This window comes from Micropterus dolomieu, linkage group LG14 (genome assembly GCF_021292245.1).
Source record: "Micropterus dolomieu isolate WLL.071019.BEF.003 ecotype Adirondacks linkage group LG14, ASM2129224v1, whole genome shotgun sequence".
Taxonomy (NCBI): domain Eukaryota; kingdom Metazoa; phylum Chordata; class Actinopteri; order Centrarchiformes; family Centrarchidae; genus Micropterus; species Micropterus dolomieu.
Genome location: NC_060163.1, coordinates 11,268,888 through 11,289,480, shown reverse-complemented (window position 1 = coordinate 11,289,480; position 20,593 = coordinate 11,268,888). Strand labels below are relative to the sequence as shown.

General features: G+C 39.6%; 1 protein-coding gene across 5 annotated transcripts in view; it reads left to right on the top strand.

The window, feature by feature from the left end:
- rhbdl1 (rhomboid, veinlet-like 1 (Drosophila)) overlaps nucleotides 1–20,593 on the top strand; it is a 66,521-nt gene that overhangs the window by 43,175 nt on the left and 2,753 nt on the right. For 4 of the 5 annotated variants that reach the window (XM_046068502.1, XM_046068501.1, XM_046068500.1 and 1 more), the window contains 4 exons: nucleotides 241–389; nucleotides 544–656; nucleotides 17,011–17,111; nucleotides 18,940–19,000. In XM_046068502.1, the coding sequence (XP_045924458.1) occupies nucleotides 241–389; nucleotides 544–656; nucleotides 17,011–17,111; nucleotides 18,940–19,000 (424 nt within the window). Of the gene's footprint in view, nucleotides 1–240; nucleotides 390–543; nucleotides 657–17,010; nucleotides 17,112–18,939; nucleotides 19,001–19,333; nucleotides 19,488–20,593 lie in introns of those variants that run through there. The other variant, XM_046068504.1, reaches the window with a different exon arrangement.

The following is a 20,593-nucleotide window of genomic DNA, read 5'->3' as shown; positions in this document are numbered from 1 at the left end:
GGGGGGGGGGGGGCGGGGGGGGGGGGGGGTTCTGCGGGCAGTAATTGTCTCCACAAGTCTAATAAGCGTCAGCTGAGGAATACAGAATGTAAAGACAATGTCGTGTGTCTTTCATAAAGCATAATGGGTTTTGTTTTGCAGGGCAATTTCCACCTTTATACCAGCAGTCTGTGGAGAGAGCTCGAAATGGGTATGTCAGCAAGAACTGACAGTTTGGTGTCATTTCTGTGACTGTTGCAGATTATCGTGTTCATGTGCTATGGCATCATGCTAAACAAGTGGGTACTGCAGACCTATCAGCCTGACTTCATGAAGAGCCCCCTGGTCTACCATCCTGGCCACCGTGCACAAGTGTGGCGCTTCTTCAGCTACATGTTCATGCACGTTGGGTACGTTCACGAAGCTCCACTTACCCCCAGGTTGATTTATGCAGGACCGGTTCAGTTAAACTCTGGTTTGTTGTAGCAGATGATGCACAGAAGGAGGAACAAAGATCATATGCTGTCATCTGAATCATGATCTGTTTCTCTGCTCTCTCCTTAGTTTGGAGCAGCTGGGGTTCAATGCTTTACTGCAGCTGATGATTGGCGTTCCTTTGGAGATGGTCCATGGCATTTTACGAATAAGTCTGCTTTACATGGCAGGAGTGCTGGCTGGTGAGTGTCTTTTAAAATAAGCATATTATCATGTAAACCAGGGGTTCCTCAAGTGCTGCAGTGCTGCAAGATTTGTTTATTTTCATTTTTTACTGTATATTTTTAATAACGTGTCACGCGACAATTAGAGTAACTACACATAAACCTTTTTACATTACATTTTGAAAGTATATCAAACCGGAAATAATTTGAAATGATAATGCTGCTGTGAATTTTGGTAACATGACGGCTCTACTTTTGAACAAAACAAAATAAATACTTGCTGTATAGAAACCAACAGTTGCTTTCAGCATCACACGCACCTCCAGTGAGACTGAGTGTGTTAGCATCTTGTCCTCAAGCCGACATCCATAAGCGGCCCGTTTGATAGTTTTTGATAAACACGACCCAGCTGGTGGCCCAGGCCTTTGAAAGAAATCACCAAACCAAATGCAGCGGAGTGACTCACGGTGCCCAGAGGTCGGGCTGCAGCACTCCACTCTTTGTTGACGAGAAACCTCATTAACTTTCATCCTCCTCTGAGCCAGTTTGGAGATTGGACATTTTTAAATCCACACTGATTGCTGGATGTGGTTTCTCACTGCAGTTCTTTGCTGTTAATAGATATTTCCAAAATTCATGTCAACTGCTGCTAAATCTTTTTTCCCTTTCATCTTCACTCGGAACAATTTCTTTCTTGGATCTCGTAAAATATCTTGCTAATCATTATTTGGGAGCAATAGCCTGATTCAAATTGAGTTATATCAATTCATTTTCAGTAACTTGGTTTTTAGGCTTTCTTTTCTGTGTGACTAAAAATGTTTCATTTTTTCTTTCCGTCCTCTGTAAAAGGGAGTTAAATCTGCTCAAAACTCCTCGTGCTCTGTAAAAATCAAACCCTCACTCCCCTATACACAAACACTCGCGTGCAAACACACTCTTAACACTCATGAATTATTGTACCTTTGATTTATTTTAGCAATGATGACAGAGAGAGGGAAAGAGCAAGCAAACGAGCACAGAACTTAGAGGAGGAAAAGTGGGAGGGTGATGCAGGCTTTCTCTCTGGGGAATTAGCCTAAGTGCAGTTTGAGATGCTGTTTGGAGATTTAAGCTGCAGCCTGAATCAAAAAGGAGGAGAAAGCAGCGAGGAGATGGTGATATTTGTACCCCAGAGCCTGGAGACGATTCAACCGTATTCATTAGAATTTATATGCTCGAGTTACATCTTAGTGATTGAAAATTAAATTTGAAAAGTTGTAAAGTTGTATGTAACTGTCTGGAAGTAAATCTGAATTTGGCTGCATTTAACAACATATATCTGACACAAAATAATCAGTATAAACTACATATTTGAGTCAACACTCAGTAGACTTTGAGTTTCAGCTCTGATGAGGAAAAAAAAGGAAGGAACCAGCTGAATTCCTCCTGAACAGTGATGAAGAGCTGAGCTGTCTCATGGTCACAAGATGATGAACGGCTCTTCGCAGTACAGTAATTTAACCATCTGATTCCTGTTGATGGAGTTGAAATTGGAGCTGTGCCACCACCGGGGCTTTGGGCATAGCAGGAGGTTTTCAAAAGACACTCAGACTCTGTCGTTTGGTTTAGTGAGTCACATTGGTGTTGAGGATGCCTTTGTTACATGGAGAGAATTAAGATTTTTGATGTCAACATAACAAATTTGGAATCCTTTAAACTGGATTAAAATGCAAATTTGTCATTGCCACAATTTGTAATCTGTACATATGACAGACAGATAGGTAGATGATGTGTACATCATGTGTATGTCTATATTGACATGTGAAATATAGGACCCATTTCTTCTTCTCCACCCATCCATTCTTTCTTTCACTAATCTACTTACTGTGTGTGTGTGTGTGTGTGTGTGTGTAGACTTTGTTACTACATGTGGTTTCACTGCCTCACACTTTGTATTTTACTAGTTTTCCTTCAGTCTTTTTAAACCTTGCTTGTGGATGTTAGAAATTGCCCAGCACTTTAGATTACTCAGTGAAATTCTTGATCCCCCTTCCCCATTTTGTTTCCCATGGCTGTCTCATGTTTATATTCATGCAGTCTCATTCTAATTCGTGAGTTCAATCATGTCGGCTGTTGCTATCAGCTCTTCCACGCATGTTGCTTGTTATTTTTGTGCTGCGGCGGAGCTTTCAGGTTATAGTTGCACTCAGTGGGTGTGTTTATGGAGCAACGTGCTGCAGGTATTGTGCCTTTATGTGTGTGCGTCTTAACACACTGCAAGAATTTCTGCACTGCAGGGCTTGCTTTCAAAGCCAAAAAGATTTTTTGTTTTTAAATGTGCAGCAGATACTGTGAAAGTCTAAAACTGTTCTCACAGATAAACATATCTCACATGCATGAATACAGTCATTATCTTCTAAATAACACATATTTCAATTTAAAAGAAAAGATAAATGTGTCTAACAAAGTACAAGGTTGGTGTGTTATTCATCTGTAAACCGTGGATATGGCCTGATTTTGACTCAATTACTGTAGTGCACACTCTGAAAATAAAGTATGACATTTTGTCCTTGGATGTGTGCTGACAAAAGGAACAAATCTGTAATTATTTTCTCCAAGTGCTTTTTGGACCCTAGTCGTTGTTCTTGCTCACTTTGCATCCACTCACTAATCCTTCATGGCTCTGAAGCTCCACTTGAATTTCATGTTTCGAAATACAAGCAGTAAGAATTTCCGACTATTTTGACAAGATGAATGTCAAATGTTGAGTCATGTTCAACATTTTAGCCCGGCTCCACAATAAAAACAAGCAGCAGGGATTTATTTAATCTTCTGTCTTTGTTTCCCCTTCTTTCTCTTCTGGGTCTCCTTCCCCCGGGCCAACAGCTCCGTCAGCGTCTTCGTGTGCTTCTGGACATCGACAATTGCCAGAACACCATGTTTCTCCTCATAGCTCTGTGTGAACCTCAGGGTGTCTACCTCCTCTAGCACCTTACATCTGCAAAAGGGTCCAACTGCAGCACCTCAGACCTCTCTCCTCAGGCCCCTCTGACCGTTATAGTATAAATGATTCAGCAACTGGATTGCTTATTTCTCACTTAAAATGTGTTCAGAAACAGATTTTGTGGACGGACACCTACTACTCATCCTCAAACCCCATTGGTTCATAGAGCTGGGGCATCAGGAGGACTGCAGTTGGACCCTTCTCTACATTTGAGTTAACTTCCAGCAGCCTCTCATAACAACAAGCATGAGTCTGCTGTCTCAACATGTGACGCTCTCAACTCAGATCAGCATGTACTGATGTACTATATGTACAGTATATATAAGTCGATTCTGCAGTCTTCAATGTGACCCAAAAAAAAGACCTGGAGTGATACATTCACTTTGAATTTGAAGCTCATGGTTTCACATTTAGTTGTAAAGAAAAAGCTGTAATCACGCATAAAAGAAACGTGTTTCAGACCCTCATTTAGAGAAATCAGAAGTGTCTGTGTGTGTCATGTGCTCTCAGTTTTTTGTTTGCTCTTGCAGAAAAAAAATCTAATTGGATTTGCTTTGGTTTAGTGATTTATTCTGGTTTATTTTAATGGAGACAGAGACATACACATAGAATATTCACTGAGCAGAATAATGCCACAAATCACAGCATTTAATTTGCAATGCTTGTCCCCAGGTGGCTTCTATAAAACAAATACACACATAAGTGCAATAAAAAATACAATAAAAATGCAGTAACAGACAAAAACTCAAAAATAAGAAGATCTCACACCTGGCTACGTGCCTAATTATTCTTCATAGATTCTTTCAACTTAGATTTTGAAGTTGTGGCTGGTTTTGTAGCTGTCTGTCCAAGTTGTGGAAAATACATGTGCTGTGCTTTAGCACAGTTTTGACATACTTGTGTTTTTCTTTATTATTTCCATGTTTATGCTACTTTATACATACACGCTACATTTTCAGTTGGAAATATTGTACTTTTTACTTCACTGCATTCACTGCATTTTTACAGCTATAGCTACTAGTTACTTTTCAGATTAATTTTACATACAAAACATATATTCAGCCTTAAAAAATATGATGCATTATTATAGATTAAACAACACAACAGTATAATAATTAGTTCACCTCAACCGACAATGACATTCACCTCAACAAACAACAACATTAAAGTGTGTGAGTACCCTTTGTTGGATCTGACAAGACTTTGAGTATTGAAGTTGTCTGGCACTGACTTGGCCAACTGGCACCCCAGCAACATATTAATATATTGATAATAATGACCCCGTAATATAATAATAACAACACACTGACAGGGCCATTATGCATAATGAATTCTTCTGGAACTTTAAATTCACTTTGGTGCTGCTAATTAAAGTTGTAACTAATGATTATTTTCATTAACAATAATTTCACACCACACCAGCTCATAGCCAAGGGAGACGGCTTCGTCCAAAGTCCACTTTACGGTACTGTTTACTGTAATAAACTGGCCTGTGTTAGAAAGCACTGCTTATTGGTGTCCACAGTCAAGAGGGAGGAATTGGCTTGATGTTGTTTGTGGCCTGTTGGGAAATTGTAATGGAAATGTGATAAATTACTGCATGTCAGTATAACCTCATTGTTGCAAGCTAGTTGATGTTGTCATCACATGCCAAGTTACATGTAATGTTTAATCCTTTAGCGGTTGATTAATGTTGTGTTGTTCGGCCCTAATTTAACTTGATGATTGTTTCTGCATTTTTTCACACTAATAAAACCCTCAGTCTCTAAGTGACTGGAGGTCTTCGGGCTTATTTTTTCCATGTGTTACACTACCATTTCCACCTTCCTGTTATATAACTGATCACACACAGTATTATGGCAGGGTAAATATGATTACATCTGCTGCCAGTGAATGGAGGGCCTTGGTGCGTGGCCAAGAATGACTTTGTCCATCATATATTTTGCGGATGTTTGGTCGAGGCACACAAACTGCAATTCTATTTCTATGGAAATCCCAAAATCCTACAAATACAGCTTTGGGATTGAATCTACAAGATTAAAATCAATAAATTCAAGTGAGTAATTAAAAAAACAAGTAAAAATGATGCTTTACTACTTTAATGTTAGATTACTGCAGGAATTACAGTTCAAAATTTTAATATATAAAAGTTTTTTTAATATACATCATGAGTCTAGTGTGAAAATGTCCTTCATGAAAGAGTAGTTTGATTTAAAAAGAATCTTGACTCAAGATCCACTTTCTGCCTTTTTCCAGAGCCTTTAACTGCAAGTCAAGGTCTTTCTCAGCGGACGACTCGCTCCTCTTAAACTGAAAATCTCCGTACTGTATTTGATGGAACGCACTACTTAATACTTTTCTAAAAGTCGATTTGATGTGGTGCAGACGGTTGTGGGATTTTTGGGGAAAATGGGAGTTTTTGCTTGGAGCAAAGTTAAGTTTGATAAACTGATGACGCGGCCACACCTTCATAGGACATCAGAAGCATCAGCAACTTAACTCAGCTAATGAGGGAGTGATGGAGAGTTAGAAAAACAACAGAAGAGGGTAGGCATCAGAGAACAGAGGGCTGGATAAATAACGGTCAGTGCCAGAGGGGATTGTGACTTGGTCTTTGACTCTCTGACCTTGGCTCTGACTCACTTTGCTGGCGTAGAGACATTTATCAACGTGCTGATTTGATTGGCTCGAGGTGAATCGGGGAAGGTTTGTAGAGAGCAGGAGGCTTTTTTGTTGCTATTGCCAGCTGAATTATTTCTTGCTTGCTCTTACTATGAAAGCCTATGTGTCTGTGTAGGTGCAACATTGTCAGAGTACAAGGTCAGGTTTCATACTTTTTAGCCAAACTTTGCTGCAGACTGCTTTATGTGTACATACCCTGGTATTAAGTATAGCACTGAAGGGTCTGGTCCTGTGTTTCTGATTTACTCCTCTTGTGCTGAGCTGAACTGAGCGCTGAGGAGGCAGGGTGACCTTGGTGCGTTGCAGAGGCTGCCAGCATGATTATGGTAATACCCAACCCCCCCATCCCACTTCACAGTCAACTCTTCCTAGGTAACACGAAGCTCACTTCCGCTACAACCACCCCCTGCAGGCTTGCTGATAACAACACCGAGGATGATGAATATTTCTACTGTAATGGAGCCTAATTGAAGGGATCCCATTTGTGTGGCGCGAGCCCGCTGTGTTTATGGTTGTCTATTTGCATCTACTGTGTGAAGCCAATCCAGTACAGCAATGTTTGTCTGGCACTGTTGGAGTTGGAGAGTTGTCTGTTTCTCTACCTTGTTTTATATTACGTTTACTTTGGTGGTAAGTTTCAAGGTTCTCCAATGAAGAAGCACATCACGCTACCCCCACTTTGGCTTTCATAACCTTGAGCGCAGGAACTGATTTCATCCCCTTTTTCACTGTATATTGGAAGAATTTCAGTAATTTCCATCCAAGGTCAGCTATTGTGCTTGTTAGCTGAAAAAGCAGTCCTGAGTGATAAAGTTTTTTGGTCGTGACAAGAATAAATTTTTCGTATTTCTGCTCTTATGGTGTACACAACATCAGGAACAGTTTGGATGTACACCACTTCTTTGGTTATTCACTTTTATTCACTCATATACCCACACACACACTCACCCAGATCAGATATGATCATACATTTCCACTAATGGTTGGTGCTGTGCTGAGCGGTCTCCTCTCAGCAGCTCCGAGGATGGGACTATTGATTTTTCCTGATGCCCCCTGGACTCTGGGGGAGCATTAAAATTATCATATTTTTCTCCATGTGGCAAATTTGGACAGGGCAGAAAACTGTATTATAAAAATAAACAGAATCAATCTCTAAGGAAACCAAGGGTAAAGGGTGTTTACAGAGGACGTGTTGGCGCACAGTGAAATTGATGAATTGTATCTGTTCCTTGGCATCAACACAGCTGGAATTGTGTTGTTTTTGTGTTATTTTTTTGTTTGTGTTCTTTTGTATTTGTAGACAAGAAAGGTCATGATTTATGTTGTGTTTCAACATTGGATCTGTATTTATATTATTGAAGTTGTTCGTCTAATGATCCGCCTTGACTGCAGTGCAGGAGCGCAGGTGTGTAGCATTTTGTCGCTTTGAGGATGCTGACAGTGTGGATCAGCTCGACACTGCAGATGCGTAAAACCTTGTAGACTCTGTCTTTCCACTCACATCATCTGAGGGGTTTCTTCCCTCCCAACCGCGCTCCACTAGGGCACGGGGAGATGGATGAAGATGTTAGATTGGTTGAGGACTGATTGCAAGTCATGCTGCTCCACTTTAAGGAAGGCATCATTGACGGAGATGATATTTCCCTTATCTCTTTCTGTCTGAATGACATCTCCTTCCCAGGTGGAAAATATCTTTAATAGAACTACCCCAGTCTGACAGCACTATTATACTTAAAATGAGGTTTTGAAATGGATGCCACTCGATTAAATGACATTTGAAGCTATGAACTTTTCAAATAGACTGTAAAGTAGACAAAAGACCATGTGACAGTTGGTCTGCCTTCAGCTGAGTCACCCTGACATTTACTTATTTTTACTTGGATCACCTGCAAACTCTGTCTCTGCTCTTATACCATAACTACAGCAAGGTGCCTTTCAAAATCAAATTATAGTCCCCCTTCATGCTAAAAACATTTAATCAATTGGTCTGTTGCAACAGAAGTCTATTAAAAATATTTTGATAATCAATACATCATTGAAGTCATTTATTTAATAAAAATACTAAATGTTTGCTGGTTCTGTTTTCTCATTTGTGAGAAATTTGAAGATGTGAAAGGCCGTGCCAATATACAGCCGATATTAGCTTATTGCCGATCGGAGATGCTCACAAGTCTTCGAGCTAGAGTTCAAGTCAAGTCTCAAGTGTCTTGTGGTTATAATGAATGTTGTGTCACCTGCTGCGTTCAATCCAGGCTGCTTATAAAACTGCATAGCTATAAGGAATTCTGTATCTGTAACCTGTTTTTCACTTACAGAAGACAACCATTTAATGTGCAATGCAATTAATGACAGCTTATTAACTACTATAAGTCAACCCCCAAAACAGCAAGCTCATCAGACATTTCCCAAAAATAAACATTGTTCACGAGTCCCGCACCTCGAGTCCAAGTAAAGTCGGAAGTCTTTTGAGGACGAGTCCCAAGTCGAGGCTGAAGTCACTGTGTGTGCAACCTAAGTCGGACTTGAGTCAGAGTCTCTAACTCGAGTCCCCATCTCTGTTTATTATACAAATGACAGCCAACTCTCAAATATCAGTATCTGTCTCAAAAATCCAACATTGTCCAGGCTATAATGGGCATTTTCAGACAGAATGATTAATCATTTAATTCCAAAATTATTTGAAAATAATGGTCATTTGCACCCCTTCATAGAGCAACCTAATTATTATATTATGTGTACATTGCACATTATACTGTCAAGAATGTTTGAAGCAGTTATAGTTTGTTTCATTCAGTAAGACCAAAATGGTAAAATGGAGTGTGGACTGATGTTCTGTATCTCTTAATGTTTTAATTTTAGCGTGAGTGAGAAAGTAATTAAAGCAAAAGGTACAAACAGCTCCATCCATTTAACAGAAACTAGAGCACTTGTTGATCTCTTGTAATTGGGTAACGGACTATTTAAAAAATTACACATAGTGAACAAAACCTGTAGTTCTGATTGCCTGATTGTACCGTTAGTGACTTCTGTATCACCATTTCTCATCCACTCACTATTCCACTCTTTCCATCAGTCTGCCTCTCCTTATTTGTGCTTAGTAAATAAATCTGATCAGGCATTTCTCCAGTTTATTAGCCAACACAGGCAGTCCTGTGACTACAGGAGTGCTGACTGCAGCACATCTCTCTGTAGGATCACAAGATTTAATGCATACAGTATAGATCTGTCTGAGGCAAGCATGTAGGTATAGAGAAATCCGCACCTAAAAGCAACAATCCCACAGCATCAGTGGGTTTCCCTTACTCATACTCAGGGCTGGGGAGTAACGGATTTCACGGCGTTAAGTAATGAGGATACAAACTGTATTCCGTTACAGTACAGAAAATAATGATGCAATCAGATCACAGGTACATTTTGAAAAATTGGGGATTACTCCTAGGGGTTACTTTAAGCATAAAGTTTCCATGAAACAGAAAGCGCTGTGCTATTTACCTCCGAATAATTTTTTTTCCTATGGTACCTACGTGTTTCTGTAAAAACACGAGGCTCGGGAGGGACGTGTCGCAGACTGATTGGTGTTTACAGTCGCCAGTAACACCGAGTGTGTGTTGATGTCCCCACCCCGTTATGCAGACTCATGAGGACTGGTTCCAGCTCAGTGAGTGAACATAGCAGCAGGACCGGTTGTGTGACACCAAAATGTGTGAACTATCAAATTCTGCGACCCAAATGGGAAGTTAAGCGCCAGAGGCTTTGTTGACGCTGTGAAGCGGTTGCAGTTTGGTTAGGTTTAGGCACCAAAAGTAATCGGTAATGCTTAGGAAAACATGTCGTTTGGGTTTAGTCACAGAATCTGATAGGTAACAGATATTGGTTTGGCACTTGATGCTGTGTTCACTGGGAAGCTGCTGAGCGAGGTTTCGTTGCCTGCTCGCCCGGCTCCGGTTCCCAATCAGGCACCGCACCCTGTGTAACTTAAACACCTTTATAGTCTATGGTAAACGCTAACACTCCCCGGGGCTTCGAGCTCCACCTAACTGAGCTAATAACATTCTAATATTTAGCCTACTCCATGTTTCTAATATTTCTCCTCAAATATGATCCAGTTTTACCAAAATCAGCTTTATACAGCAGCCTAATCAGTGGGGCCCGGTCCTAGAAACACAATGCTTCACCAGCTTCATATTGAGAAATCTTTTAATTGGATGCTAAATTAATACAAGTGCAGAATGAATAATCCAAAATTTAAAATGGTTTTCCAAATGACAAACTTAAATATCATCAAGAATACCTACAAAACAACGTTTTTTGTCATTGATGGGCCAGATACTGCCATAGTGGTGACATAGTGCAAAGCATATCATATAAAAACATTTAAACATGTATTTTGGGAATGGGAGATTTTGTTATTCTATGTTTCTCTAAAAATACACTGAGCAGAAAACGCATCATTGATACTGTCTTCATTTGCCTATTTGGCATTGAAATAATCCAAAAGTAACTAAAAGTCATTAGATTACATTACTTTTATTTTGTGGTACTTGGATTATTTTACTGGTTACATTTTAAATAAGTAATTAGTAATTGTACTGGATTATATTTTTAAAGTAATACTCCCAACCCTGCTCATACTGTCCTCCTTTTACTTGACAGTTTCAAAATGGTAACCTAATGAACTAAACAAAAGATTTGTCTTACAAATTATTTTATGTCTCATAATGAAACATGACAAAATCAACGTGGCTGGTCTGGGTCTTTCCTCATGGCTTTTACCAATAGACTGAGTAAATGGATAAAAGTCCTGGGTTGCCAGATTTGCTGAATACTGACTAAATCACCTCAATAAATAAACACACATTGTCCTTTAATTGTCCCTTATTGTGTAATTTATTGGCTGACCAACCAAGAAGTGCAACTCAATGCATATTAATGTTCTCATCCTTCTGGTGGACATTGTTACAAATTTAGAGTTAGATATGTAGTTGTTCTTCCTTGATAACATTTTGTCTAACTCCGCTACAGCCTCTGATTAATAGACATGTATTCACTGTGGCATCTGTGCTTTAAAGCCGCTCTAATCAGTGTTTTTGTATTAACAATGGGTCAATGACCTCAGCTCTACGGAGCTTTATAGCATCTTTCATCTCATTGTTTTGGGTTTCTGGCCCACAACTTCACTGTTTTGGTTAACTCTCACTGCTCTCATTAATGTTGTTTAAAGACACGGCAGGCAGCTGTTTTTTGTAAGCAAAAAAGCTCTGATAAGCTCACTGTCCAGCACCAAACAACAACAGACAAAGTTTACAATGAAATGGTCAACATAGTGCATTTAATAGCTAAAGAACCAAACATTTCCCTCAGAAGTTGAAAACCAAGTGGAGCGAAAAATGTCCAGGAGCCTCTTGCTTGGTCTCTCTCTTTCTCTTCTTAGCTTCCTTTGTCAATGTCCTCTTTGGTCTCTTCACCTCTGCCATTAGCTAACGTTTTGTCCATAGAGCCCGCTCGCCACCACCAGCAGCATAATGTTACTTGAAACTTGGGTGGCAAGCTAGCCAGTAAAAGATAGACAGTAAACGATGCAAGAGCACTAGTAAGCTACGAGTGCGTTATCTAGTAAGTGTGCTAACATCTGCTGAACCTCTGTGAAAAAACTGTCCGTTAAACCTCTGGCTGATTTCACTCGAGTCGACAACTTTGCTTACACAACCAATCATCAAGCAAGTGCAACAACAACACAAGACACAGCAAGCCAGCTAATAAGTTATTACCAGCTAGTCCAACAGAAAAAAGGCCAAACTGGCGTCTGTCCTGCATCCTTTCAGCTCTTATAGCTCACACCAACGAGTGAAAGTCAGTCTGATATTTACTCTTGTCCAGTCCTTTGCTCAGTCACTCTCTCTTTTTCTCTTACTCACTTCCTCCAACAACATCTTCTTCTGTCTCTTCACAGCTTCTGCCATGATCTCCATACTGACAATACTCAGCTAGCTTCTTCCAAAGAACTTACATTGTACATTATATACTTTTTACTTCCTCTTATAGCTTGCTCACTTAAGAGTTTTTTGTGATGTGGTGCCATAAAGCATTACACTATTCTTGTGGTCAATGTACCATCAATATGATTTTGAAGCTGTTATTTTAACATAAAAGTACTACATAATGTTGCTTTAACTTTCAAAAATAAATCACTTTTACACCAAGCAGTAAAAACATTATTCCAAAACACGTATAAATAGACATGAATGCTTCATTTTTGACAGAAAGCATAGGCTAAGATAATATAATATTTTCACCCTTAAACGCCATGTTACCTAATTTTAGCCTAGACATCTACAGCCATTTAGACATTTATGAAACATCTATTCAACAAAATTAGATCATTAAAAACATACATCAACCAGCTTTCTCTAGGGACTCTTGATAGATTGTAAATAGTCTCATTGATCACAGTCGGTAGCTACCCACATATACAAACTAGTAAGCAGACAGTTAAAAAGCAAGTTTATAAGTGTTTGTGCAGAGGCATATTTTCAGAGGATTAGAAGATTTTTTTTATTGCAGCGTTTACTGTGCTGTGGTGTAGCCTCCACTGGAGTGGCTACAGAGAGGCGCAGCCTAAGGCAGTGTCAAACCCTGTCCTTGGATCACCTTACCAGCCCCTGTCTGCACCTTATCCCCGAGAGACTGAAAAAAATACAAAGTTGACCCATAGCTTTAGGGCAACATGGAGTAACAATAATGTTGTAGCAAGTTTGGTTTGACGGAGAGGGTCAGTTGTGTGATTATACTGCAGTAGATGGAGTATAGTCATGAGTTTGTAGGTGACATATACTCTACACAAAGTACGTCATTTTTACTGTCTACACTGCAGTGCACTTGTGGATGTTGCAAGCTCACAAAAAGATTTGAGGATGTTGATGATGACTTCAGGATGGCAGCAATAAATAATCTGTCCACGAGATGGAATGTGTCAACTTGGCACTGAAATAATTGTACACCTCACGTCTGCTGCTGAGTGCGAGAATCCTAAATCTTAAAATCCCCCTTAAGCAGGAGAGGCCACATGACAGGCCTGTTTAATATTCACTCTGTATTTGGGAGCCTCTCACGAAAGCAGAGCGAGCAGGAGGAAAGTGCAGTTTGCATCCTCCCTGTGGAGCCCATCTCTTCCTCTGAGCCGGGGGTCTCAGGTTGTCTCCTCTTCTTCACCCACAGATGGTGGTGTCACATCCCTGACGAGTGTCTCTTATGAAAGGGTGGTATATTAACATTGATTCAAGATGTGTAATGTGAGGGGGGGTCGCTGATAGTGATGACCCACAGAGGATACCTCCCAAGTCTGTAGTCCTCCTCAGTAATAAGAAACTATAACCTTTGGACTTTTACAGCTTTGAAAAATCTCTAAAAACTAATTTCAGACTGCAGCCAAACTAATCTAGCTAAGGTTAGCATCTAGAAGGTGAACTTGGTGGAGCATTTAGCAGCTAACGAGCCAGATGCACTTGGAGGAGACAAAAAAGCAGGGAGTTTTAAGGTGATAATAAGACAAAATAATGAATCTGGAAGAAAAACAGTGTCTTTGCAGTAAGTTACAAAGATGTCATATCATCTATTTTTGTATTTAACTCCTCAGTATTGATTACACAATTTCAACCACAGGTGTAATCCAGAATTGGGGTGATGAGACGTGGTCTGTGAGGGAAAAAAATATTAATGAAAGAAAAGTTAATATTCATAACTTTAACCCCTAACACTTGGCTAACACAGTAGAATAAATGAATAAAATTGTATCACTTTATTGTACTGAATCTTTAAGAGCAGCAAAATACAAAATATCAGTCACAATATATAACCATAACTGAAACCCCAGATGATATCTCTAACATCATGCTATCAATATTTCATCAATATAACTCCCAGCTCCACTACACTGAACTGCGGAAAAGCTGTGAAGCTCCGGAAAAGACTAAAAGAGAAACTCAGATGTTGGTGCTGCTGAAGTTGCTCCAATTCAAATGTTCCTTTACTTTGAAGAGATCAGAGACCACATACTGTATGCTACGCTGTGTTATTTCAATTTTGTGGCTCTTCTAAAAATGGGGCAATGTGAATCTCCTCAAATCTTCAGCTGAAGCACCAACCTTCATATGCCCCATAAATCTACGTAAAATAGCCCATAGGTGTCGGAGCGAGGAGAGATGAATGACTCAGGAACGCGCTCTGATTACCATCTGTCTTTCCATGATCATCACTGCCACCACGGGCTGACGAGGCGTTCTTTAAGACGATGTTTACTCTGTGCACTCCCAAGACACACACACACACACACACACACACACACACACACACACACACACACACACAAAATATGAATGTTACAACATGCATTATAGATCTGAGATCAGAACTCCAGCAAACCCAAACTGTGATTAAAAAGAGCCTGTTTTGTTTTATCAGCCCTCTCCGCTTTCCTTATCAGCTCATTTGCATAATTAACAGTGGCTGACGCTGTCCTCGCAAGCAACTGCCACTGTGATTTTTCCTGCTTGGAGTTCTGTCCTACTTCATGGTGTCACTGTGACCCTTTTTACGTGGTGAATGCAGCAGCAGGTGCACTTCACTACATTCAGGTTTACATCTTTATAAACCTTTTTAAACTTAAAACACTGTTAAAAACAGCTGCTAGCGACTTTATACTCCAGTTCTGGGCCTATTTGTTTGGCATGTTTTTGTTATTCTCATTAATAACTGGCCAAACATCCCACTGAGATATCCCTGCACCGTAATGGAGATAACAAAACACTTTTTTTTGTACATCTATATATAACTCATGCACAGTCCATCAAATTTAAAACACACAACTCTTCTCCTGTACACCAGGCTTCACTCACCAAATGTTTCATGAGTCATGTGACCATAGAGCGTACTTATGTACTATAATTATGCTTTTTGTGACAAAATGCTGTTTACAAAATACAAAATGTGCAATATTCCAACCATCATTTCAGAATATTCTTTAGCAAATACAATCTTGCATCTAAAAAAGTTGAATGTCCATCTATTCAATATAAAGCAACACATTCTGTTTTCCTTAAACCTCATTTGTCAAACAAATGTTTTGAAACACAATATTCTCCCATCTCTTTATATTTATAACTAACCCGGCAAATTTTTTTCTAAGGCGTCACTTTGTGCTGAAAAGTGGTGGGGACATAAGGGCTCAGATTTGGGGTTTGATGATACATTTAGGTCATGACACGTGATGATGCACGAGAACAAGACGAGAAGAATTTTAACAATATTTTGAAAAGCATGAAAGGCTGAAATATATGAGCGGGGGGTCTGGGGTCCTCCCCTAGAAAAACAGGAGCATTAAACACCTTATTTCCTGCATTCTGGAGACATTTTCTGCTCCAATTTATGGTGGAAATTATATAAAGGGAAACAAAACAAAAAATCAGCTGGCAGGTGACACTTGATAAATATAAAAATATAACACCAAGCAGTATATAATAATATAATATATAATAATAATAATAATAATATAATGCAGTAATAAGCTGCAATTTTTGGATATTAAATTATATATATTATATATATATTTAAATTGCATTGCATGTATTCTTATTGTGCAAATAAACCTTTCTCAAAGCATTTTCATTTGTTATCTAACATTTGTTGTAAATATTTTCAGACCATTTTTACAAATGCTTTAAAAAACTGATGGGGACAAAATCAGCCATTTCAAAATGTGGATGGGACATGTCCTCAGCGTCCCCAGTGTAAATGACACCTATACTTGAACACATCAACAGTCAATTTTATTGAAAGTTTTTGGTGTCAGTCCCTGATATGAATGGATTAATACTTATTTTTTGTTTGTTTACCATTATGTAATTTATAACATAGCTCCACCCATCTTCAGCCTGACTAGACACCAAATAAAACCAAATAATTGTTTGAAATGAATAATTGTTCATATATATCAGTATCAATAGTAGTGACAGGTGGATTTAACTTGCAGTGTGTTATAATGTTAACCCACTGTCACTCAACCTCCCAAGTGTCTTTTATATCTATTGTAACAGCACATCTGTTCATATTATCTACATATCCCAGATTGCATTTTGCTTAACGCAAAGCAACTTCAGAGCACACAAATTGGAAATTATCCTCTTTAGTAAAGGTTTGCCTGTGCTCTGCTGGCCTTACTTTGATCAGAGATCATTTTGAGATGGACTTTTTTTTAATTAAAGGAAAATCCAATTAGAAAATATTCCTTGAAAGTTCTTTACCCTTTTAATATGATTAATCAGCTGCGAGTTTAGCAGACTGCTTACATACAGGGAAAGCCAAAGCAATACTGTGCACAACACACAGAATACGAGTATGTGTTTGAGTGCGTGTCGTGTATTGTAGATGTAAAATAAAGGGGCATGTGAAGGTCAGCTGATGTAGCGCAGTCCCTGTGAACAGAGGGTGATTTCCACTCAGAGATATTTTTTAAAAAGTGCTCAGAGGAAGGTGACTTGTGCTGCTGCGTGATGAGTAATCTGACTCTCCCTTTGTTTTTCCCCTCTGCTGTCCTTTGCACACTCTCTCTCTCTAAAACACACACATTATCTCCCTGCATTGCGTGGTCTCCCTCTCTTATGTCTACACTCCTAATCTGTCTTTCTTTCTCTCTCTTTCTGTGTCTCTCTGCAGGCTCGCTGACGGTGTCCATCACCGACATGCGTGCTCCAGTCGTGGGGGGCTCCGGGGGGGTCTACGCTCTGTGCTCAGCGCATCTGGCCAACGTTGTCATGGTAACTGTCATCATCACGTCTGAAAGCAGTTTTCAATAGAGATGAAATTCAGAACTGTCCGCATGTTGCTAGACTGAGACGCCACACAGTCCCACTTTTTGAAATAGATGTTAGTTGGAGGTTTTCCCTGCTACAGTCAGATCTCATCGATGTGATAAATAATTTTTATTGCCTGGCTGTTTTTGGGAAAGTGCCATTGAATATTCCATGTGACCTCTTTGGAGAAGCTCTCGCTGCACGTTGTTGATGAGCAGCATACCGCAAAGACTTCCTCTAGTATCTTATATTGCTATGACCACAACATGTTTTCACTGCTTTTGTATTGATGAATCTGAAGTGAACTGGCACTTCAGACACTTAAATAAATTATTAAGACTGTGTTTATTTGTGTCCACTGAAAAAGCAAGCAGTGAACTCCCTTGATGCTGCTTTCTCTCACAGGGTTTACATGTGAAATGCCTTCCACATTCTCTTCAACTCTCGAGGCGACGTTACATCTGACAAATCACTTTAACTAATGTCGCTGTTCACTGTGGGCAGTGGAGGTGCCAGCAGGGATAGAAATCAAAGTGCAGTGATGGGCCCAAAGCAAAGGCTGTGTGCTCGTAGCAACTAAAAGTTTATTTGGTCTGTTACGCTTGGTGCCTGTTTGTTGTTGGGAAATCTTTCAAGGCACGTCTTAGTTCTGCTCTGATGAGTTTTTTTTTTCTAGTTTGTGTTTTTGGAGAAAATCTTGAAACCTCGTCCGGTCTCGACCCGGTAAATTCCCAGACATCTGCCATCAAGCATCATCATCCGTTTCGCTCAACAGACATTTTCAGGTTCAGTGAAGTTTCAAGCACCACTGTGGACGTGACTCTCTAGAAGTCATGCAGCTCCAGCTAAATTGTCAGAATACATCATGGAACCATGTAGCGTGCACAAATTCAACTTTTGACATCACTTACATCTTCTTTTTATGGTTCTTGATGTTATTAAAGAAAAACGTGCCCTTTTGTTTTGCGTTTTTATATTTGTGTCTTCTAAACAACAAGCTCTTTCTTTGAGTCTCTGAATGATCCTCTGCATCTCACACACACATAGGTGGATTGGCTGTCCTTTGTTAAAAATTGCCCAAATCATCCTCCCATCAGAATGCAGCAACACCACATAACACCCAGATCAGACCTCCACCTCTGCAGTACTGTGGTGACCTCTCCCCTCCCCTCCATGACATTAATCATTTATGTGTAGAAATATTGTGGCATTACCAGCACTGCCACTCCTCGCTTTGTTTTTAAACGTCTGGTCACGGCAGGTTCAATTTTATGCTTTCTCCTTTGTCTTTAATTTTGCATGGCGTTCACCATTTCTTTTTCAGCTGTGATAGAAGAGGAGAAACACCGGCCCTGAGTCAAATTCCCACAGGCAGGAACTTAAAGAGATGTGCGTTTGGTAAAATTTTTCATCATGGGGAATAAATGTGTTATTCTAAGTCAGGATACCATCGCTCTTTCCCCCCAAGAGAATCGTGAGGGATATTTATTGGCCTGTTCTCCCCTTGTGTTAAATTATCTTAGCCCTAATTAAATTATCTTAGCCCTAATTAATAGGGTGCCACTGGGTTGCAACCAGTAAGTGAAGAGCAGCCAGGTGTAAAATCTGTGTGTAGTGGAAGTGCTGGTTCTTCTCTCATATGGATGTGGATTGTCTTTCTATCAGATCTAAATATGTACAGAGGTTAGAAATGGAGGACTTTCTTCCCAGACTGTTAATGTACTCATATAAATAATGGTTTTTAGTGTCGTGAATATTTGTGCTGACGAGACACTTTGGCTCTGTGTTGCAGAACTGGGCCGGGATGCGGTGTCCGTACAAGCTGCTCCGCATGATCCTGGCGCTAGTTTGCAGTAAGTTGTCCAGATTTACTCTCAAAGCCCTGCGCTTCTGTTCCTGCTGTTGCTCTTTATGCTGAATTTATAGTCAAATCATTAAGCAGGGAGTGAGTGCAGCCTTTCATTTTCAGCATATTTAATGTTGCACACCTGTTCCACTGAGTGTTTATCATCTGAGTGGGGTTAAAAAACCTCTTAAAGCTGAGCAACAGACTCAGGCTATCTTTGTTAATTGCTCAGAGTGAGAGGCTCCATGATTGGACACGTTGCTTTGTTTTCAATGCTTTTGAGTCATACTACTTGTCCTTTTTCTCCACATGACGGCCGATACACTGTGACTTTCATTAGTGAGCAATATGTTCCCTCCATCTGTCCGGAGCCTGCCGCCCCCGAACTAAGAGAGAAGCAAGTCTCTGCTGGAATGTGATATTTCTACTCAGTGATTTACAAACAGGAAATACAGCATTTTAAAAAAATAAAATGTGACAGATCATTTGTGTGAGATACTGTGAGGACTGAATTTACATTTACTCTGGTTTTATACTGTCAGTGTTGAGTATGTTTTCAGCTAAAGAGGCTTTGGAAGAGCAGCAACAACAAATAACATTTGAAAGCAATTTAAAAAAAAAAAAAAGATCCATTGAAATTGTCCTGTGACCTTTCTTTGCCTGCAGAAGTAGACTTTGATGAAACACTTAACTACAATACACTGTATAGCTCAAAGTCAGCTCAGTCCTAGGCCATATGTGGAAAATGAGTTATACAAATGATTCCCTTTCTTAGAAGGATGATGAAAAATGTTCTGATTTTAAATGAGAACGTGTAAGTTATAGGGAAAGCCAAATAAACTCAATACCAGTAGAGTAGATGTTCATGAGTATATTGCCTTAGTGCATGATGGAAGACTTCCACTTAACACCTACCTCATATAAATGCAATCATATGGTTTCAACTATCTTCTCATGTTGCCTTTCTTTCAAAATAAGAGCACACTGTCATTCAAGACTTTTTCTTCACGTCATTCGTCATTCAAGATTCACATAATTTTTGTCTGATAACCACATGTAAGCCTTGATTAGTTAAAGAAATAGTTCAGTATTTTGGGAAATATCCTTATTCGTTTTCTAGCAGAGAGTAAAATGAGAGGATTGATACCATTTGCATGTCTGTACGTTAAATATGAGACAGCCAGCAGATGGTTAGCTTAGCTTAGCACAAACATTAGAAACGGGCAACAGCTAGCCTGGTTCTGTCCAAATGTCCACCTACCAGCACCTCCAAAGCAAATTTCTTGTTTGTTTATTCCGTATAGATGTAAAAAAAAAAATATATATATATAAATAAATAAATAATTCAGGTCACCATTTTTCTGGGGGTTATGTGTTGGACTATGGCTGTTTTTGGAAAAACGCCTGCTACATACTACATACTGCGTTTCATGGTAGTACGCAGTATGAAACTGTTAAATCGATTTATTTTCAGTATGCTAGGACAGGCTTAGCCAGTTTCCGGTTTTGGAAAGCGGTGTGAGGAGAACAACCGATGTGTAATGAATGTAACGGTAAAACCTCCTACTACCCATAACAAAGCCATAACGTTTATAAAGCC